Source organism: Hippoglossus hippoglossus, chromosome 14 (genome assembly GCF_009819705.1).
Source record: "Hippoglossus hippoglossus isolate fHipHip1 chromosome 14, fHipHip1.pri, whole genome shotgun sequence".
Taxonomy (NCBI): Eukaryota; Metazoa; Chordata; class Actinopteri; order Pleuronectiformes; family Pleuronectidae; genus Hippoglossus; species Hippoglossus hippoglossus.
The window spans coordinates 22,630,100-22,652,455 of NC_047164.1; the positions used below are offsets into that span (position 1 = coordinate 22,630,100).

General features: G+C 43.8%; 1 protein-coding gene across 4 annotated transcripts in view; it reads left to right on the forward strand.

The window, feature by feature from the left end:
* robo3 (roundabout, axon guidance receptor, homolog 3 (Drosophila)) overlaps positions 1–20,690 on the forward strand; it is an 85,922-nt gene extending 65,232 nt beyond the window's left edge. For 2 of the 4 annotated variants that reach the window (XM_034606779.1, XM_034606781.1), the window contains 18 exons: positions 4,516–4,597; positions 5,543–5,711; positions 8,211–8,377; positions 8,489–8,610; positions 8,756–8,972; positions 9,467–9,591; positions 10,107–10,290; positions 11,260–11,508; positions 11,739–11,778; positions 11,959–12,098; positions 12,320–12,601; positions 13,631–13,778; positions 14,298–14,516; positions 15,325–15,524; positions 15,727–15,828; positions 16,568–16,735; positions 16,996–17,138; positions 19,794–20,690. In XM_034606779.1, the coding sequence (XP_034462670.1) occupies positions 4,516–4,597; positions 5,543–5,711; positions 8,211–8,377; positions 8,489–8,610; positions 8,756–8,972; positions 9,467–9,591; positions 10,107–10,290; positions 11,260–11,508; positions 11,739–11,778; positions 11,959–12,098; positions 12,320–12,601; positions 13,631–13,778; positions 14,298–14,516; positions 15,325–15,524; positions 15,727–15,828; positions 16,568–16,735; positions 16,996–17,138; positions 19,794–19,805 (2,769 nt within the window). In that variant the 3' untranslated portion in view covers positions 19,806–20,690. The remainder of the gene's footprint in view (positions 1–4,515; positions 4,598–5,542; positions 5,712–8,210; positions 8,378–8,488; positions 8,611–8,755; positions 8,973–9,466; positions 9,592–10,106; positions 10,291–11,259; positions 11,509–11,738; positions 11,779–11,958; positions 12,099–12,319; positions 12,602–13,630; positions 13,779–14,297; positions 14,517–15,324; positions 15,525–15,726; positions 15,829–16,567; positions 16,736–16,995; positions 17,139–19,793) is intronic. The other 2 variants (XM_034606780.1, XM_034606782.1) reach the window with 2 other exon arrangements.
* Positions 20,691–22,356: the final 1,666 nt, after the last annotated feature.

Sequence of the window (22,356 nt, forward strand, 5' to 3'; positions counted from 1 at the left end):
AGTCAGGTGTCCCGGCTGTTTACCCCACCCGCCCTCCGTGCCGATTCCCCATGCGCCGATCAAACCGTACCATCTGGGGACCCCTCAGACAGACCCATCATCAGCCGGCCCACAGGTCAACTCAAGGTCAGGGCCTATAGAAAGAGAGGAGGAGCCGCGCAGGGCGTTGTATAGGCTGGAGAGTCACCTGTCCCGAGTCCTGCAGGACACTCTGACAAGCCACTTAGGCTTGAGTAATTCCTCTGTCAGTGTTACTGATGAGCCGGCCCACAGATGCAGGCGAGCAGAATGGTCGAGTGCGTCAACGCCGCTCGGCGAGGCATTAGTCATGATAGGCTCTGCCGTGCATATCCTCTGCATAATGTATAAGGTTTTCAATGGGAGTAATATGGGATGTGCTCGCAGAATAAGTGAATAAGAGGAGGCTGATTGTGTTTGTGGCGAACTGGTTCTGCATGTAAATTGATGAACTACAGCAGACTGAAACATCTCGCAGGGAAACATAAAAACTAATTAAAATTCCCCAAAAACACCCACACACACCCACACACACCCACACACACCCACACACACCCACACACACACACACACACACACACACACACACACACACACACACACACACACACACACACACACACACACACTTGCACAGTATGCAACAGAACTATATTTAGTGCAGTTATCATCAGAATTTAAACAGTTAGTGTTTGTATTACTGAGTGACTCTCGTTATAATGTATCTACTTTTAAACCTGCGATGTTTAGTTTATACTATAAAAACAAATGGTTCTGTTTAAACTAATTTCTCACTAAAACACATTATGAAGTCTTTATTTGTGAGTGTTTGTAAACTTGCACTGTTCCAATCTCCTGTGGTCTTTTTCTTCTTTGCTGCTTGTTTTGTAACATCACTGATATTTCTCCTGGTGCATTAAGGCCATCAATTATATGACCTTTGAACTCGGCTGAAATTTGTTAGTATGAGCTCATGCGTGCTCATGCATGTGTTGCTTGAATAACTGAAATAAATGATAAGGAACCCATCTATTTAAACATTGCTCTACAACTCCACTGGTGGTCTGAATTTCATTATAGTACATTTAAGGCTTTCAAGTAAACCCTGAATACGGTAAAAGGTACCCTGTGGAGCCCCACTTCATAAAACATTTACAGAGCCAAATGCTTTAGGGATATGTTGATATTTTGCTTGTGTATTGCTAAGTTTATCAGACCAAACACAGCCCCCAGCCATTTCACGCAACAGTGAGATAATAAAATATGATCCAGAAAGTCCAGTTAGGCTGATAGATCTGTAAATCCGAAGGCTTTTAGGACGACCCTGCAGAGTCTCTTATTATCTAATAAACATGGGCATTTATAGGTTAGTGGTTGTTTCATAAACCCATCACATCAGTTGTTAGTTTTCTTCTTTGCGTTTTGTTGGTTACAAACACATTGTCACACATCTGGCTCCTGGAGTCACCAGTGTGTTTGTGTATCATGTTGCCCACACGTCCTCATGCATGTAATATGGTGAACTAGCTACAAACAAAACAGGCACCTGTTTATTAAAACATTGTCTCATAGTGCCACTAGTCTTCAAATACACACAACAGTGGACAAGACCACCCTGGTTACACCACGTTTTTCGACAGGCTTCCTTCAGTTGCATGCCCACACTGCCAATCACTCAACAATGTCCATTAATAGGCCCTGCTTAACACGTGTCTCAGGTGATGTGACCACAAGTTCGTCAGTTCACCCCTGGCATTAGAATGTGTCTCCACATTTGTCTCCAGATGATCTTATCTCCCTTCCCTGCTCTCAATGCAAATACAAACGTCATTTCTGTTTCCCAAGTGCAGTGTTGTTTTTAACTGGCGGAAGGCAGAAATGCACTTGCTCCTAATCAGCCTGAAATCTAAAGAAGAAGAAAAATATATGAAGTAAAGGTTTGCATGAGTTTGTACATATGTAGAGGACATCAGCTAAGGAGCAGGTTATTCGGTGTGGCCCAGGGGACATATGGGTATAAACTGCTAAAACACTGTGGCCGTAAGCTGGGTCCACACATGTAAATGAAAAGGGTCGTAGTTCCAGAAAGAGCTGTTCTGATTCTGCACCTAAAATTGAGGATAAATCGATCAATTAAAATAGAAAATAAAATTAAAAAAGAGGAGCGATGAAGCATGTGCTGCGAGTTCTGACTTTCTCGATTTCACATTGAAAGATTCCCCCAGTGTAGAGACCCCCAGCACCTCCTTCTGTTGTAAGCAATTTCACAGCCCGTCTAACTTTTGGCTTGTCTCCCCAAAAATTTAATTGCCAGCATTCACATGTACACACACACACATGCACAGGCACATTTATCACACACCTCTTAATTACATCTGCTCATAGCCTGTCCAGAATGCTAAGTAGCTGTTGAGTATAAAGACTGGTGCCTCAGACATTTCTAGACCTCTAGCTGGTCATTAATATTCAGTCCTTTGATCCTCCCTTTAACTCTCCTCCTCTGCTGTGTAGGAATCAGACGAGCGGCGTAAAAGCCACCAGCTTGACTTCAGCTTTGACTTCAAATAACTCCACTGAGAATTCATCATTTATGAAAAAAGTGAGACGACTGCAGTTGACAAAACGTCCAGAGTAGGAGCGGTTAATTAAATCAGATGGTACGTCGAGGCTCACGCAGTGAGAATGCAATTATTGACATGAAATTAAAAAGTAATTGATTCCTAAATGAGGCAGTTTTTAATATTATTAAGGAAGAATAATGGCAAACAGATTTAGTTGAATACACCCATTGTTTTGCAATTTATTTAACAATTGTGCCTGAGACTGATATAGAATTAAATATTATTTCCAAGTTACTGATGTAGAAGAGGGAGATTTATCAAAATAATTAAAATGCATGACTTCACATTCAAACCGTGCAAATGCAATTCCATCTGTATTGGCACGTGGCCACACATCCCTTTAGTGCACCTGCCTAAGGACTAAAAAATGTCATCTTTATGTTATTATATCTGTCCATGCATCAGTGATTCTGCCCCTATTGTAAGTAATACGTGCCTAGGTTTCATCTTAGAATCATACTTATATAAGGAGGTATATAAGTTTCATGCCCACTGAGGGGAGGTTTTTCCCATGAACCCACTGTGACGCTCTAAGGCAGGGGTGCAAAACCTTTTTCCTTACACATTTGCGAGAGTCATGCACATGTAAAGTCAGTAATTCCTTTGTTCTATCACACTAAAACAAAAAAGACTTGTTGGCCGGTGTTCTGGTCTTAAATTGCATCAAAATGTAGTGTATGTAGTGATGTGTCCTTCAGTGTTTTTTTATATATTTCACACTATATCAGTAATCTTCTTTGCAGTGGTGCTTCAAGAAAAAGTGACACTTTGGAAACATTTGACTTTGTCTGGTTTAGCAGCTTCACAGCAGCAACAAGGCTCCATCACTAATTCTACTTCTCTATGAGGTTTCAGCTTCTTAGCTGTTAGCTCACTTATCATAAAGCTTCTCTGCGTAACATTGTCTGTGTCAGAATCTGTCATGTGAAAGCTGCTTGGTGGACATCAAACTGCACTGAAGAGTTTTAACTTAATTCAAGGACATTTGTCCTTGTAACGCATCCGCTGCATTATTCCAGCTGCAATGATGATGAGATTTAACTTTGTCATCCCTGGGATCATTTTACTACATTTTTGTCCATTTCTCTTGGAAAGCACAGCATTCCACTTCAAACCTAAGTCACTTCTTTTTTATCTAAACAGTCACCAAAGGCCCCGTTCACACTTGGCATTAACATCCGTCCTGAGAGATCCCATCACAAGAGGCCAGCGTTAAGTGTTCACACCTTTAAAAAGGGTCCTTGAATGTTTCTCCTGTGACCACTTGTGATCGGATCTCACCCCCCGCTCAACATGCAAATTAACACGTACATCATTTGTGTTAGTTAAGTGTGTTGGCACGAGCGAGCAAAAGAGAGGTAGAGAGACGAGTCAGGAGAGTCTGAATGAATCTTGTGCAGCGGTGAAGAAAGCTAGTTAGTTACTAAAGAGTTGCTTTTTTGTATTTCTGAGTTGCCCTGTGGGTCCGATCAGATTGTCTTGTGGGCCAGAGGCCAGAGGCCAGATGTTGCCCACCCTGCTCTAAGAAGACAGAAAGATAAAAGATGTGACTCTTGAAAGCATTTTGGATGGATGCACTTTTGAACACATTGGCCCCAATGGGAGCCACAGCCTGGTATAAGCTGATACTAAAAAGCCAAATCTCATTTGATATGAAAACCGATCTGTTTGGTTTAATTTGCAGCTCTGTTCTGCCAGCTTTTCCATCCACACCTACTTTCCTCTGCTCAGTATTCTGAGTACAAACATTCTGCTTTCAGAGATATGACATTTAGTCTCAGTCACTGGTAATGGATGCATTAACATAGTATCACACACATGCACACACACACACACACACACACTAAACTAATGATTCGCATTTCACTGTTGCCAGGAAACGGACTCTGGGGTTTATACCTGCCTGGCTTCCAGCTCCAGTGGAGAGACAAGTTGGAGTGGAGTGCTCACAGTCAAAGGTAAATTGTCTCTGTGTGATTTTAAATACATGCAAATGACAGCTCTATGGAGTGGCAATGCATAACAACATGGAGATATATAATTTAACACAAACAAATTCAGGCAGCTGTAAAGCAGAAGTGTATAAAAGCTGTAACGATTATTATCACCTATTTCTGCTCTGTAATTAATTTGGGTAAAGCCACTGTATAACACTTTTACTGTTTTAATTAACTGCAGTGAACTTATCAGTGACACATTAAAATGTGACGGCAGATAAGAAGATTTCTTAATGTGCGATTTTTACTCGAAAAAATGTCAGAGTGAGGAGATAGTGCTCCTTGTGACCGTTTAATTGATGGCCAATTAAACAAGTATAGGGAAGTCTAATGAAAGCACTTAAACTCCTGCTGGTCCCGAGGCCGTTACCGGGCAGACTGTAAATACCAGTGTCTGTCGGGTGGTTGAGTGTGAAGCACGATGTTGTTGAAAGAAAAAAAGCAAACACTTTCCTCCAGATAAATAAAGGTCAAAATGTGCTGTGTAGCTATAAGACATAGTGCTGCGGCTTCAAGCACACCCTCAATCTACTGACAGCGCACTGTGAGGCTTTGCCCTTTTTATCCTCTCCACATCAGCCATTTGCACATAACATATTTCACGAGATTTCATTAGTGGCTTTAAATGAAGGAGTTATGACTTAACAAGCTGCTCTCTGACACCTAAGTTTGTTATTTGACTATTAGCTTCGTAATGGTTAGTTAAGATCTAATAGTTGTCGTGAAAAGCAAAATTGTGAAGGCTGCAGTGAGGAGCTCAGCCTGCAGCGAGGGTGATGCAAATGTTCAGTCAACATTAGTGGGATTAGAGAGAGTGCATTATGAAGTGTTACTGCTAAAGGCGAACGTTGCAGTGTAATCAAATTTGCACCCTCCTCCTCTCTCGTCCTCTCCACCACCACCCAGAGAGCGCAGATTCGTCAACGGCTCAGACCACAGAGCCCTTCCAGCTGCCGGGTCCTCCACACAAACCCATCGTCACGGACGTGTCCAAGAACAGCGTCTCCCTGACCTGGCAGCCCAACGCCCACGAGGGAGGAGCTGCCGTCACCTCCTACATCATAGAGGCCTTCAGGTGACTTTTGCAGATCTGAGCTACATCCAAAGCAGATGATATCTCTGTACATGTTAATGGTTGTCAAGGACAAATGAGACTTTGTAGTCAGGGACCATTCAGTGCTCTCTACAAGTGTCCTTGTTTTTCTTCGATTGATTTTGCCACAAATTCCTGTTCTTCATTGAACAGCCAAGGCTGTATTCTTCTTACATTCAGTCCAAACTTGAAATTTTACTCAACAGTATTGGGTTTGTCAGGAGAGAAAAGCATCTGAAAGTCCAGGAAAATGAAATGCGCTCACAGTTTGCAGCTCTTGAAGTTGGCCGAGCTACCACAATAAATATTATTAGAGAGAGAGAGAGAAGATGCAATTCACAGAATAAATATTGAGTAAATTGTGCAAAGAATGTTATTGTTGCACACAACAGTTTGGTCCAGTGATATACATGTGGAAGGACTCTGTCTTTCCTGTCCTCCATGGCCGTTCTAGACACTGAACCTTAATGCACCTCAGCGGAAACCTTCATGTGCCGTCAGTTGAGAGGAAGTTCACCTTGGAACAAGGAGGGGGGAAACAGATTTAGCAGAGCGGGATAGTTGGCTGTATGGGTGGGAGTGGGCCTCCAGATGAAGATAGGCAGCATTATGGGGAAATGTGTCCTTCCAATTTGATAAAGAGGGGAACACCGGCGGAGCCTAATCAGATCCAGACGCACACTGTGGCCCGTGGCTGCAGCTGAGCGTTTCCAAGTAACGCAAACTGATTCTTTATAAAGCCGCTGGAGGGGACCACTGGGATGTTTGCAATAACATTTCCTTGCCTGAGGTGTGAAGGTTTGTTTGTGGGAACACAAGGAAGAGAGAGGGTTGGCCTGTGTGCATGTGTGTGTGTTTACAAAAGCAGTGTGTATATTAGTTTATTTAACATACAAAGACAGCCTTCACTTTCTCTCTTTCGGGGGCCACAGCCTTGTGAGTGGATGTGTGAACTCCCTCTGAGCATCTCCTCCCTCAAAGTTACCTTGAAAGCAGAGCTGGTGCAGGGCAGACTGCACACACACACGGTTGTTCATCTATCTTAGTGAGGACATTTATTGGCATAATGCTTTCCCTAGCCCCCCACCCTAACCTTAACCTAAACCCAATTCTTACCCTACAACCAAGTCCTAACCCTGAAACAGCCCATTAAAAGTGGTCTAGAAAGGGAGGACTCGCCTAAATGTCCTCACTTTGTAGTTTGCAGACTGGCAGAATGGTCCTCACAAAGATATCTGTACAAGTACACACACACACACACACACACACACACACACACACACACACACACACACACACAGACACCCATGCACAATGAGTATTCATGAGTCGTTCTCATCTTTGGTCTAATTGTGCGGTTCACTGCTGAAGCTGGTGCACCACAATCCCCCACAGTACCCTTGGGTAAAATCTAAAGTGTTGAACAAATGGTTTGGGAGGGTTTTGTCACTGCTGCTCTGTTTCGTGGTGACAATAAATTCGGAGAGAAAAAGGGAGACGGGAGGAAAAAGGGGGAACAGGTTTGAGGGGTGGTGGGACAGTGCGTCAGGGGGAGTGCCACAAAGCCAAAAGCTGAGCCCTCATAGCCTCACAGTGTTATTCATCAGGACAGCATCTTGTATCATTTGAAGGAAATCTTCCAGCGACCACAAACTTCTATGGGCCGAGCAGCTTTGCTCACATCTGCCATTGTTTACCAGATTAGAAATATTAGAGGAAGCCAAAAATAGATGCTGCCGTCGCCTTGAGATCTCCCCATGCACTGGTTAATAATTGTGTAGCTGCACATCAAATGAGCATCGCAAAGCAACTCCTCAATGCAGTATGAAAGTGGTGCAGAGCCACACAGCCTAACCAAGTACTCGAGCACTGTACTTTTTTGAATTGTTAATTTATTTTAACAACGACAGTGCACTTTAATAAGCATTGCTGCAATAGTGTGTGACTTAACCAAGAGACTATTTTTCAGAATATATATGTATATATGAATTAGTCTGATTAAACCACAATAAAAGACATGGAATACATGAAGGCAGAGCACAACAGCAAAGGAAAAGTCAGCTCAGACACAGAAGATGCAGTTGAGTTTTGGTTGTTTAAATGAGTTGTAAATGAACTGCATACGTGTCCAGTATTTGCTGTGCAACAAGCGGCAGGGATGCATTTCCATTCTCTCAGCTTTAACTGAGAACACAGAACGAGGTACTTCACTTGAGTATTTTCTTTTTTTCCTGGCTCTTTCCACTACACAGCATTTCACAGGGAGCCATTTAACAATGATTTGTCACATGCAGCTATCGGTTACTGTAAAACATATGAGGAGCTTCTAAAATGTGATGCTGTGTTATATATACGATCCAACAAATTCAGTAAACACAATTAGAACTCTGTGGAATACTCAAAGGTACATTTTCTATATTCTGTACTGTACATGGTTCATCGACCAACACTAGTTTTTTCTTTCTTTCTACCTTTTCACAGCCAATCAGCAGGCAGCACGTGGCAGACCGTAGCCGACATGGTCAAGATGGAAACGCACACAATCACGGGTCTTCTGCCCAACACCATCTACCTGTTCATTGTCCGAGCCGTCAACGCTTACGGCCTGAGTGACCCGAGCCCCATCTCTGAGCCCGTCAGAACACAAGGTCGGTCTGCGTGCCTCCCAAAGCAAACAAAAAACACACACCTGTGAAGATCACCACAGTGTGTGCCCACCTGCTCAGCAGCACAGTGAATATGTGTGTGTTTCCTCTCAGATGTGAGTCCTACAGGTCAGGGAGTGGACCACAGGCAGGTGCAGAGGGAGCTGGGAGAGGTGGCTGTTCAGCTTCAAGAGCCTGTCACGCTAACAACTGCCTCCATCAGAGTGTCCTGGACTGTGAGTTATTCACAACCTCTGTTGTATATGGAGATGGGGCATAAGAGGGCACAGTTAGCGTTAGGTAAAGGATAAATGAACCATGTATCTCATTCTGTCTTTGTCATTTTCCCCCGGCGGCTGCCACACTCCATCCATCATCAAGGTGGACCGTCAGTCTCAGTACGTCCAAGGCTACCGTCTCTTCTACAGACCCAGCGGTGGATCCTGGCTCCTCCAGGACATCAACTCCCCCTCCGAGCGCAGCACCGTCCTCGCCAGCCTGCTCAAAGGAACCGAGTACGAGATAAAGATCCGTCCCTATTTCGACGAATTCCAGGGCAAGGACAGCCGAACGCTACTGGTCCGAACCCAGGAAGAAGGTAGGAAATCTGATCAAATCTGAAACATGTGTCTGGGTCTGACAAAAATTGATTTAATAAGCTCGGCCAGGTTTTCTTTGACATTGTGGGGCCTTGAAAAATGGCTGCTCATTAGCCTGTATGGCACCGCATAAGTCTCAGTAATGTTAACTGATTTTAGGGTTAATTTTCTATCCTCATCTCCATCCTGACCCAGCCTGAGGTCCTCAGAGGATTTATATTGGTTGATGTAGATTAAAACAAGAGAGCAGATGTCTTTTTATTGCCTGAATAACTTATTCTACCAAAGAAAATCATTATTTAACACACTCACTAAAACTTTATTCAACACTGATACAGCTCACGAAACATGTTTCCTGACTTGCATTTTACATGTCGTCACTTTTATTGTCTGGAGTATTATCATTTTTGCAGTTTACATGGTTAATATGTCCAAAATTTGCCATTCATTGTTACCATGTCCCAGTATGCTGATGACATGACACCTCTTACAGTCCCCAGTGCCCCGCCCAGAGCTGTCACAGTGGCAACGGTGAAGCTAAGCAACAGCTCCAGCATCAGCGTCTCCTGGGAGCCTCCTCCCAGCGAGATGCAGAACGGCATCATTCAGGAGTACAAGGTAAAATCATCTTGGCTGAGTCAAGTCCCACAAAGACACGTAACACATAGAAAACACTGCATTTCAAGCAAAATATGCACTGTACTTAAAGTGCAAAATATTGAAATGAATTACATGCTTACAAATCACAAAAAGTGATGTAGAATCAAGGAAGTAGGGCGTTGTTGGACGATAGTGGACAGCGTGATTCAACCTCTGGAATGGTTCGTTCAATTGTGGTACATTCACAAATAAAACCTAAAAAGAGAAATGTGTGCAGTGTTTTTAAAACTTGAAACGTAGAGCAGATCACACTGGTTAGTGGTCAGGTTGAAGGACTATTAACAGTGGGAACATCTGACTCTGCTTTGATGTCCTTTTGAACAGATCAGATTATTGCAGTCTATATTAAACTGTTTCATCAGGGAATCAAAATGGAAATACACCCTGAGCTGAGGAGTATAGATAGATATACAAAAGTGTTCCAAAAACCAATCTGAGACCGGAAGCAGCTTCAACTGTGTGTATTCCAACAGGTTTGGTGTGTGGGCAGCGGAGGTGACAACCAGACACGCTACTACATCAACAGGACGGTGGACGGACACACGTTGTCCACGGCGCTGAGCGGCCTGATGCCCGGGGTGCTCTACCAGGTGGAGGTGGCAGCGGTGACCAGCGCCGGCGTCGGCACTCGCAGTCAACCCGTGTCTGTCCTCATCAGTGAGTCCACGATAAGTTAGACAATAAGAGTGGATCAAGATGCAGATGTACTAGAGACCAACGTGTCTCTATGCGATGCCTGTTGATCCATCACTTTGGTCCAGACTGAAACACCTTATCATCTATTTCATTGATGAACATAAAATGTTCATGGTGACCAGAGGATGAACCTTATCGGCTTTGGTGTTCCTCTCACTTTTCCTTTTGTGCAACCATGAGGTTAACATGTTAGGTTTTGAGTAAAATGTCTTGGCTGCCAACTATTGGATGGATTTCTGTGACATCTGATACAAATTTTGTTTCTCAGAGGATAACTCTTAATGACATCAGATCAAATGTAATCAAATACAAATAAAAGTTGTAGAGGTACACAACTTTCCAGTGTCAAAGGTCCAGGAAGGTTAGATTTCAGTCCAATTTCAGTTATGAAAACTGCAGATTTCTCCATTTTTGTGGCATTACTCTGAGGACTAATTCAAAAAGAGCGTCTTCGGTGTTGTAGTGACCTTTTGACTCTTCACGATGTCCATCTGTTCCACTGAAAATGATGCACGCAGCACTGCAGAGGAGTATTTCTCACACTACTCATCCTTTTGTGCACATTTTCAGCACTAACTGTGGATGGCTACTTTTAGACAGGCCGTTTTAGTTTTTAAACTGATCTCCTGACCACTGACAACAAGCTTTCTAAATGTGGCTACTAGCCTGAAAGGACACGTTCAGACACTTTTGAACGGACACTTTCAGGCTAGTAGTGATGAAAGAGTCACTTGTAATTAGTCCAGTTTCTCATTGCCTTTTGGTCCAAGATTTCAGGCAGATCCTTCCTCAGGTCAAACTTTTAATTTGTCCATCAGTTTTGTTTATATAAAGTGGTGACTTAAGCTCAAAGCATTGCTGTGTTCTTCGTCAGTTCTTCCTTTTCATCTTGTTTCGCCCCCACCTCCCCTCCTGTCTTCTTCCCCCCAGAGCTGCCAGCTGAACAGCCCTCCATGCCAGGCGGTGGAAGCAGCGGTGGCACCAGCGACAGCGGCGAGGAGAGCAGCGTAAGTCTGGCCGAGCAGATTACCGACGTGGTCAAGCAGCCGGCGTTCATCGCGGGCATTGGCGGAGCCTGCTGGGTCATCCTCATGGGCTTCAGTGTCTGGATCTACTGCAGGCGCAAGAAGAGGAAGGAGCTGAGCCACTACGCCGCCTCCTTCGCCTACACACCAGCAGGTCAGGCAGGATGATCATGATGTGGAATGATTTGTTGTCACTGACCTGAGGCTGTCCGCTGTCTGAAGTGATATTTCACACTTTCCACAGTCATGAAAATGACCCAAAGTGGAATTCAAATAGCTGCCAAAGGCATTTTATATTTACATACTTTTTTAAAGCCTGTAATTTTTTCTTTTACCGCATGAGTGAGTTTACTTCTCTTCATCACTCTCTTCTTCTCTTTGCAGTTGGTTTCCCTCATGGAGATGGTTCAGGACTCAACGGAAGGTAATGAAAAAATATCCCACATTTAAATCCTTCTCTCTTTAAAATCCTCAATAGAGCGTCCTGATAACTGTCTCCACATGCAGCTTTCCCTTTGCTGCTCCTTCTGTTTCCATCTGGACAGTCACTTGTGTTGCACTGTTTCCCGCCATGTCCTAAATTAATGCCTGAATGTCTCTGTAGACCCGGCGTGCTGGGAGGCAACATGGGCAACTACCCGTGGTTGGCAGACTCTTGGCCGACCACCAACCTTGTCCACACTGGTAAAGAGGCCGTCAACTGCTGCACCACCAACCACGACACGGCTGAGAGATACTACAACGGTAGGATGCTGCTTAGAGAGACTTGCCTGGTAGATACAGTACATGATTGTCTGTTTTTGTGTTGCTGTCGTCATGTGATCACTGCTATGGCAGGTTTTCTCATGAGATTAAAGCATCATCGGGCATAGTGATAAATATAATTATTCAGTGTGACAAAATAAGGTGAAACACTGAGAAAGCAAGAAAACAATATGTTAAATATAACTTTCACCCCTGTGCAGAAGCTGGAATATCCAACTACTTGAATCAGACAGAGAAGTACAGCATGGGAGGCTCCACCGAAGGTCCCATCTACAGCACCATAGACGCAACCAACGAGGACCTGCAAAACTTCACCTACGCCCAGCACACCTCCACCACCCCGTACGCCTCCACCTCCATCATGCCCTTCACCAACCAGACGCAGGCACCGGTCCTGGGTACTGAGCAGCCGGATGAGGGACACTGGATAATCCAGCCGGGGACCTCTGGAGCTCAGTACGCCCAGCCGGACCGCTGCAACGGTGAGGAGGCACCGCAGACTCAACTGACCAATCCCTGCCCCTAGTACCAGCTTCTCAGTGAACTCCAGTAGTTTCGCATTTTCCAGCGTTGCCTCAAGACTATGAAGATTATTTTAAAAAGATCCATCTCTCTTCTTCAGCTTTTATCTTTTGGAATTCCTGCTCATTGGTCAAATAGTTGATCAATAGACAAGGCAACTATTTTGATTAACAAATCATTATATAAGTAAAAAGTTGAGATGTTCCAGTTTCTCAGTAGTGAGGACCTCCAGCTTTTCTTTTTAGTTTGTGATAGGAATCTTAATATTTGAGGGTTTTGAACTGATGACAGGAGTAAACCGTGAATTGGGATATTTTCTTTACCAGACACTTTTATTGTCAATTTTAATGTCAATGTTATTTATATAGCACATTTAAAACAACTTGGTTGACCAAAGTGCTTCGTAAAGTAAAAGGTACAACAACAAAACAGCAACACATCAAAGAATCAAAATACCAATTGTAAAAAATAAAATATGATAAAACAAAACAGAACAAAATAAAATCTGCTGGGATAAAAACGTTCTCAACTTGAAAAGAAGGCCAAAGAGAAGAGATCCATTAAGAGAGTTAAAAGTTAACAATCAAATTTTAAAATCGATCCTTTGGCGAACAGGAAGCCAGTGGAGGGAGTGCAACACAGGTGTTATATGGTCCCTCTTTTTCTTTCCTGTCAGGAGGCGAGCAGCAAATAATGAATCGATTAGCTGAGAAAGTAATCACTGATTGTTCAGGTATGAAAATAAATTGATTGAATTGTCTTAGCATCAGTGCTGCACACAGGATAAAGGAGGTTTATTAAAAGGTCAAATGAAAACAGCTTGTTTATATCTTCTCATTATGTTTGCCTGATCTCGGAGCCATATTAATATCTCTCAGCCACAGGCATGCTGGGATACGCGTCAAGTCAAGTCCACGATGAATCCGCTCGTGTGACAAATTGTCGTCTTCAAGTGGGTCATCGTGTTCCTCTCTCTGTCTGTGTTGTAGGTAAGCCCAGACAGAAGGCGATGGGGAAGGCGGTCAAAACCCCGTCTCTGACCTGGATGGAGTCATTGCCCCCACCGCCCCCCATCGGGGAGCTGGAGCAGAGTGAGCAGGACGAACAGCTCCCAGAACACGAGGACATGGACTTAGGGTGAGTCAGACTCCTCTGTCTCAAACAGAAACATCTTTATAAATGAGGATGTCATCATTCAGACTTACTGTCACTTCTGACTGGCACATTAAGTATCAGACCTATCGTACTTCTTTTGTTTTTTTTGCCGCCGGCTTTGACAACTCAATTATCTCGATCTTGGTCAACTGCTTTAGCGATTGAGCTGTTTTTCTGTCTCTTAAAACACGTTTAGCTGTGTTCCTCTTTACCGGTCGCTAACTGCAACCTCAGGGCAAAACGATTACTGAGTAGCACACTCATAGCAGTGATCCCACCCCAGTGCAAGTTTAGCCTCCTGTAGTTCTGCCAACGGCAAGGCCCTCTAACCTCAAGTCGAGTCTGAAAGAACAGCATTAATCTTTCAGTAGTTTCATAGCTATCTGCATTTGAATGTAACAGTGAGCAAACAGGTTACCCTCAGCAGTATCTCTTAAGAACCCATGAGGAGAGGAAGCCGTTGCATCATCAGGCTGTATCCCTCTTCTCTGTCGGTTGTAGATCGGACGAGGAGTGGTGTCCCCCCCTCCCTGAGAGGACCTACCTGGTGGAGGGCTGCGAGGAGGGACCCTCGCCCCCGCAGAGAAACAACGCCTGCTCTCCGGCCACCTCCTACAGTCACCAGTCGACCGCCACTCTCACCCCGTCGCCCCATGAGGAGACCCGGGCCCCCCATGACCTCCCCCGCCTCAACCAACTTGACGGCCAGCAGCTGTCACGGTATGTAAATGGTCAGGGCCGTGGATGGGCACCTAATGGCTGTGCTTGCATATGAATCCATTGTATGAAGATTTTGGTAAATTTCAGCAAGTATACGAATGTCAGTTGTGCCCATTCAGTTGTATTATCCACTGTTTACTGTCAGTTAATAGAGGGACAGTGTGAAGGTCATTATGACGTGTGTAGCGAAGTTATTATTATTAATTTCAAATCAATTTTTTTAATACAGAGAAATTCCTGTGACAGTTTATAATCAGTCTACGGCTACTCCTGATCTTTATCATAGCATCGTCTCATAAAATGAAGAACAGCTTCTGTTACTATGAGGCCTTCACCTTTGACTCTAAAGTGAGACTGGGTAACTTTTGAGAGACAAAAGTAACACAATCACTCTCAAGTGAACGGTGGCATTCACAGTTCAACGCACTCTAGCTCCGCTTGAATACACTCAGGGGTTTTGTTGCTACAGGCTTACATAGTCTAACACTGTAGCTGCACATTTTCACAACCATCACAACCATTTCTTGAGGAAAAACAACATCATTGCATCCAATTGGTTTATTTTATGTCTTTTTTACATAAATAATATCCATGGATCCACATGTTCCATTTTTCTGAAAATGGCTATTCCAGGGCCAGATGGGCTAGATGTTAAATAACCATTTAAATAAGAGGGGAAGGCAGGAAATCTCTTCCACCAGCAAACAAACATTCTGCACTTTCTCCTGTGACATCGACCTCACTCTGAAGCAAAGATTTCACTTCTGATTTGCTCTCCCCAGTAACACGTTGCCCTTATTTCCCATAGCAGAAGGTTACCCTGCGGTCCAGTGCCAGTTCCCCAGGCGCCAAGCCCGTCATTCACCCAGTCCAACCCCAACCTCTCTGGCCAACAGCATCACGGCTCATCGGAGGTTGGCACGCTGCAGTGCCAAAGTCCTGCCCATCGCTGCCTCCACAGCCAGGGGCCGGCTCTGAATGAAGACACCGGCAGCGCCACTACACCCGGTAAAGTGACTGGCGGCGCCTTGTCCTCACACACACGCAGACACAAGCCTGCACGCAACACACAGACACAGCGAGCAAGGTCATGTATGAACATACAGATATGCATTCAGTTTGTCATTTCAATAAGCCACATGCATCAAACACATCAAAGACCTGCCGTCTGTTCAAACACTGCCTGATGCTTTCCCTCTTTGTCACACAGTGCACAGCCGCTCGTCCCCAGCAGACACTCCTCCCAGTCAGAAATCACGAGTGAAAAAAAAGGTGTCGAAGAGTTCAGCATTCAGAAGAGACATACAAGGAGGTGAGTGGGTTTGAGTTTGGATTCAAAGAAGTTCACTTCAGGGACAGGGGGACATTCCTGTTTTTCAGTATTGACATTTTCTCAAATTCAGAGTGTGTTATCAAACCCACAGGGAACAGCCCATAATTACAATATTATTTTGCATGACCATGACAGTGACACTGCTGGAGGACAGTCGTATATCAAATGTTCTCAGTAGCTGAGTACGCAGCTCTACTGCAAAAGAGAAAATCCGGTCTACAGTATTTTTCTTTTAATATTTATTGTTCTATGTCAGAGATTGAAGAAAAATGCAGCTTACTAATCATACACACACACACACACACACAGCCACACCATCTGTGACTGAATATTTACGATTCTGATTCAAAGATGCGTCGCTCATCTCCCTGATTATCGACATAAATCTGATTTGTAATCTTACTTTGCACACTCTGATTTTCTCCACCCACCATATGTTGAGCAGATAACTACCGCTCTGTGATGGATAAGATGATAATCTAAAGTCGCACTGCTTTGTTGATGCATTAACCTTGAACCAAATTAAACAGCGCGTGGCTGAATGTGACCCGCATGTTCATAACTCTAATTTGAACAATCAGAAACTGCAGTTATTTTTTGTAAAAGCATAAAACGCACTGAAACAAGTCTCTTCAATTTCCTCAATTATACAATAAAATATAAACCTATTAAATTCTCTAACTGAAATTTAAATTTCCCTCCATCTCTGTGCGTTTAGATCTGCCCCCCCCTCCGGAGCCACCCCCAGCGGATGACAGGTTGAAGGGTCTCCAGGGATGCTTGGAGGCCAACAGTGTGGGGAACGGCGCGGCGTCGTCCCTGGAGAGGAGTGAATGCAGCAGCGGTAGCCACCAACGGAAAGGCTCGGCACAAAGACACGCAGACAGTAAGACAACGCTCTGCAGTTCTGTTGTATTTCAGGCCCAATTCAGTTTATGACCCAGTGTACAGTTTGAGGTTAGGGCAGAGACTGGGGTCCTGCTGAAATATTTCCATGTGACCAGAAGTGGAACCAGCTATAAAGCTGCAGGCTGCATAAAGTCAAAACAAGAGTATTGGCCAATAATAACTGTGCTGCCTGTTAGACAACAGACTCGAGGCCTTTCCTTTAACCCCATCCTCTGTCCTTCATCCTTCCCTCCTCAGATGACGAGATGATGCTGTATGGCGGGAAGGCCTGTTACCTCTCCAGGAGTCAAATATCCAGTAACTGCTCGACCACAGGAAGCTCCTCGTCCAGAGGCTCCACAGGCTCCCGGGGGCTCAACTCTGCCCGCAAACACAACGAGGTAGAGGATTTTATTATTTAAGTGATTTTCTGCAGGAAAACGTGTTTCTTGTTCCCTTCAGGTGGTTTCACAAATTGCTGCTCTCCGATATTCTTGAGCCTGGGGAACCAAGTCTTTAATTTCCATGGTTTACGTTTATCTACATACCATTACCTACGCTCCATAAATCACACATCATCTTACACAGTACGTGTGGGTTCATGAAAAGAGCAATACATTAGCTTGTTACCCACACACACACACACACACCAACATGCTCTCATACAGATCTACCATTACCATCCACTCAGGGTAGACCTTACAGGGAGAAACCGTGTTAAGCGTGCACGCCCACTGCTCTCTCTGGAGTGCACTTCTGAGGCCTCACTTCACTGTGGGAGCGCTTCTTTAAATGCACCCCCTGCAGACTCCCTCGCGACCAGCCACTGTCTTTTATGGAGGAACAAGCTGTGCCAGCTGAATGGAAAGCTGTGTTTTTTTATGCTAGAGAGGCAACACTTACAGTATTTGACATCTCACACAACATTACCACAGGTACACACAGTTAGGAACACAGAAAGTGGCTTAAAGTCAGAATTGTAACCACTTTAAAACTTTAAACTGTCTCATGGAACGTGAATAACTGACTCGCTGTGAACATTTGTTTAACAAAATGGTTTATTACAGAGTTTAACCAGATATAAAATGCAAAGGATCAATGGAAAATTAAACCAAACATGTAATTTCATGATTATTTCCCTGTGCTCCAAAGAATAACCAGGCCTTTACCAGATGTGAAAAAACTAAAGTAAACTGGAAAATGACCCTAACCTTGATTTAAACGTTCCCATTTAAGCTTTTTCATTTTTTATTGGATTTTTCCCAATTTGCATTTCCAACTTGTATTTCACAAGAGTTGTCATATATTTCAATTACAAATTCCCACACATGGAATGTATTACAATTTCAATGTAGGTTTTTGAAAAGTAACTTATAGTTACAGATGGTAACGAAATGTTGAAGGACTACAAAACTTCTAGTTTATGTAGTAAAGTAGTAAAAATGGAAATTCTTAAAATTAAGTGAAAAGTATAAGTAGTGCAGTATTTGAGTTAACGTACTTAGTTCCTCTCCACCACTGCTTTAAGACCTTTTTAGCAAAGTGATCCTCTGAAGGTTCAGATCTAAATTTCCTGTGACGCAGGCATGAAGTGGCCGGGGTTACGAGTAAACCAGCAGAACTGACTCTGAGAGGAAATTACAATGTAGAAGGTCAGTCAGCGTACGTGCGTACACGACACAGACGTGGATTTATGAGACATGAGACGTGTGCCGTGCAGCAGCTCGGACGCTCTGTTCTCACGCTGCAGTTGTTAAGTTAACCGCTGTAACCTGAGGCCTCATAAAGCTGCCTGTGTCCAGAGAAGGAGAAAGGATGGCCCTGTCACAGGTCAGCCCACACGACCTCAACACACATCTGACACGGGAGCAACTTGTAAAATTGGCACATACAGACCCACAACTGCTCTCTTCACTTCCTCGTTCACAGAGGTCCCTTGTATCTCGTGCCTCTCAGGTCGCCCCCCCCCCCGTGGGGCAGTAAGGAACTCCTCACCCCCCTCGCTGCCCTCGACTGACCCTCGCTGGCCTTTTCACGCCTTGTCGAGGACATGAAAGCACAAGCTCCTTCGTGATAAAGCTGGTGGTGTTTCCACAGGAAGCCTGGATTAGGTTACCCCCTTTCCTGTGGTGTCGCTGCCTGTTATCTTTGCCCTTTGACCCAGCTGGTCAGTCGTGGACAGATGTGCATTGTGTCCTCTCTGAGGATGGGCTCACAATGCACATCTGTACTGATAAGGGACATAGAATATGCAGTTACTTGTATAGGCCATGCATGACACACTTGTCCTATTGACCTCTCCTTGCTCATGCAAATGTACACCTCTGAACAACTTGTGCTTGGAAGTTAAGATTCAGGAGAACATTGTTGAGCTGCTTTCAGACGTGTGCACTGATCTCTGCAGTTCCTGCGAATTTTCTCTGGAGGAGGGGCAATGTGTGAAAGCAAATGTCTGAGTAAGACGCTCTGCAGTCTCTGCTGACTTTCTCCGCCTGGCCTCCTACTGTAATGTACGTAGAAATCTAGGAGAATCCAGGAGATGTGTGAACACAGCAGGGGAGACCACAAGCGAGTGGGGAGGTTGATGACGCTTCTAAATGAAAAAAATCTCCTGGTGAAAAAACGGTGACACCGATGAAGAAAGTGCTTGGCAGCCTCATGGAGAGCTGATGTCAAGATGTGAATAAGAGCTCTGAACAGCTGCTTTCTGGAAATGTGTCTAAAAATGTAAAATATCAGTCATTATTAGGAGACGGGACAGATTGTGATACCACGCCTCCATTTTCATTTTGCCTCAGCACAACTACAGAATCCCGATCAGCTGGACTGACGGCTGGAGGAGTAGCTTTATGATCAGAGGAGGCTGTAAAAGTCTCAGAAGAGAAAGCGATAATGCTCCCTGTCCTTCAGCAACCACTGTCCGTGAGCGGCTGAGCGAGGCAATCAGCTGTCCAATCACTGTGCAGAGCAGAGTGATGTGGAAACAACCTCTGCCTTGATTTATGTCATTGTTTGCAATTTTAATGATGTCATTTATTTTTTTTCTCTCTTGCCAGGAAATGAGATAAGGACACAGATGAGTTTTATCAGTGTACCATCGATGCCTCCATCATCCGCCATCTTTCCACTGTGGCCCCAATAAGCTGAACTAGAGGAAACGTTTAGGCCGTCAGGATACCGGACTCTGTCATTGCTGTGAAAGAAAGACCAACGGACTTGACATCTTGTTTGTTTGGTATTACCATGATTATTTATAAGCTAACCACTTCTTTCTTCTCCGTTGATTTGTAAATACCTGTGTCTGTACTGTTCTTTTGTGGGATACAGGGAAAGAGACGTATATATTGTATTTATGAGGATAAAAAAAACAAATGTAAAACAAACAAAAAAAATCTGTTATTATAAAAGAAAAAAAAAGCTCATGTCTTCTTGAATGTGCCAACTTTTTTTGTCAAGATGTATCCTTTTTTTGGAAAAGCATTAACTACTGTTGCACTCTCTGGTTGTGATGGCAAAACAACAGAAAATATGAAGCACAAAGTGTGTCGGCTGGTCGAGAGGGGCGGCTGGAAAAGCCTAAACGAGCGGGTTCTCGCTCCTGGAAGGACGCGTCTGTCTGAGCGCTTCCCCCGCCGGGATCCCTGCACCTATAGTCCGCTAAGAATGTCATACTTTTCTATGTCTCCTTGGGTTTCTCTGCAGCAGCAGCAGCAGCAAACCGTTCCGGTGTGCCAGCAGACAGACAGGCTTTATGAAAGTTTGATTGTAACCCCTCCCGCTCCTCTCTGCTCCCCCTCCCTGAACTTGTTCAACTGAGGGAACGTTCGCTGCAGCTGTGAGAAGAAATTTGCAAATACTCCTTCCAAAACAAACAAAAAAAATGTATGTGGGCTGACTTTTTTTGTACTCTTGTCGTTTTGTAAATGTACAATAAAATACATTTGCTGATCTGAGCCTTTATGCATTTCTGTGGAGCAGCTTTCAGGAACTGTACTATGGTCAGTTTACTCCATGTTTTATGAGTCTGACTTTAACAACAAACTGACCTGGAGTCTAATCTGAGATTTCTATAAAGTGTCATATTCACTCTAGTGTTATAGTAATGATGAAAAGCATATCGTTATTATGCCATTTTATAATGATGTCATCAGAAGATTATTTATCCCATATGATGTCAAATTGTAGATTGTGTCTCTATTCTTACTGGCAGCAAAAGTTAATGCATTACTTTAATGTATGATGTCACTTTCTGACTAAATAGTGATGTCATGATGATGTCATTCCTACCACATGATTACTCATTGTTTGATCTATATAAGCTGCAGGTCTATAGTCTATGTAAGATTCAGAAATACCTCGCAAACTGCACTTCAGTCAGGACCACTTAATTCAAAATGATTTATTTTTCAATTCTTGCAATAAGATATATTTGGCGGTGTGACAGTGATGTGGTCAGATACAGCATGAGATGGAAGTGCTTCATTGTGTCAGTTGTCATCTGACCATGTATAATGGAGAATAGTTTCCTGAGCAATATAAACCTCAGATTATGTCTCTATTATTTGTGGAGATATCTTAAATATGTTTTTTTGACCAATCAAAGCAAATCATCTGGAGATACCATCCGAGGTAATAATCCCACTAGATTATGTAAACAGTTATTTTGTAGACACACACAGACACAGAGAGACAGGGGCAGAAACAATTCCTGGCTTCCGGCTACACCAGCTTTAAGGGTAATGATAAAGATTATGAGTGAAATTGAAATAAAAATGTATTCAAAGCGTGGAAGGAACCACAGCCAGTCTAATAAGAAGAATGTGTACAGAAAGCAACAAAATGACCATATGGAAAATCAGGATTATAATATTGTGCCGTAAATAGAGCCTACACATGGAGGAGGAGTATGGATCTGGGTGATGTCAAGCAACGTTGAGGCGCTGCCAAACAGACCTGAGCCACACAGCCTCCTCTCCACCACAGAGACAGGGAAAGGGGACAGATTGCACATAACGCTCACACAGACAGGAGGGAGGAAACAAACACGCAGAGGGAGGGAGGAAGGGGGGGGGGGGGGGGGGGGGGGGGGGGAGGAAGTAGAGACGAGGACATTATTCACACAAAGTCTTGTTCAGACGAAGCTCTGTGTTTGTAGTTGTCTCCCTGGAAACAGGATAGTAGCACAAAGAGGGCTCGTTGTGCTAAAAAGGGCTGTATCCCATTTGATTTGGCAGACTGCTGAAGCCTCATGTTACCTTCAGCTGAACTTTAGGATGCAAAGCACAGAAGGAGAACAGTGGGTTTGTGCCCCACCACGTACATTAGAATCACACTATAAAGGATTCTACAAAGTATGGAGAATTACAGTGAGCCAAAAACAATTCATCTAACATACTGTTTGGGCATGTGAGTGTCGTTTTGAATCTGTCCTTTAAAACAAACGCAAGCTGATGATATGGCACATGTGAGGCACATCGAAAACATAACCATAGCTTAGCGTAGTACAGTCAGGTAAAATATGTCTCAGTCATTCACAATTCTCTTTGTAATCAGCTGATTGAAATGCTAAATCATTGTATTTATACATGGGCTTTAGAAAATCAAATATCAATCAATCAA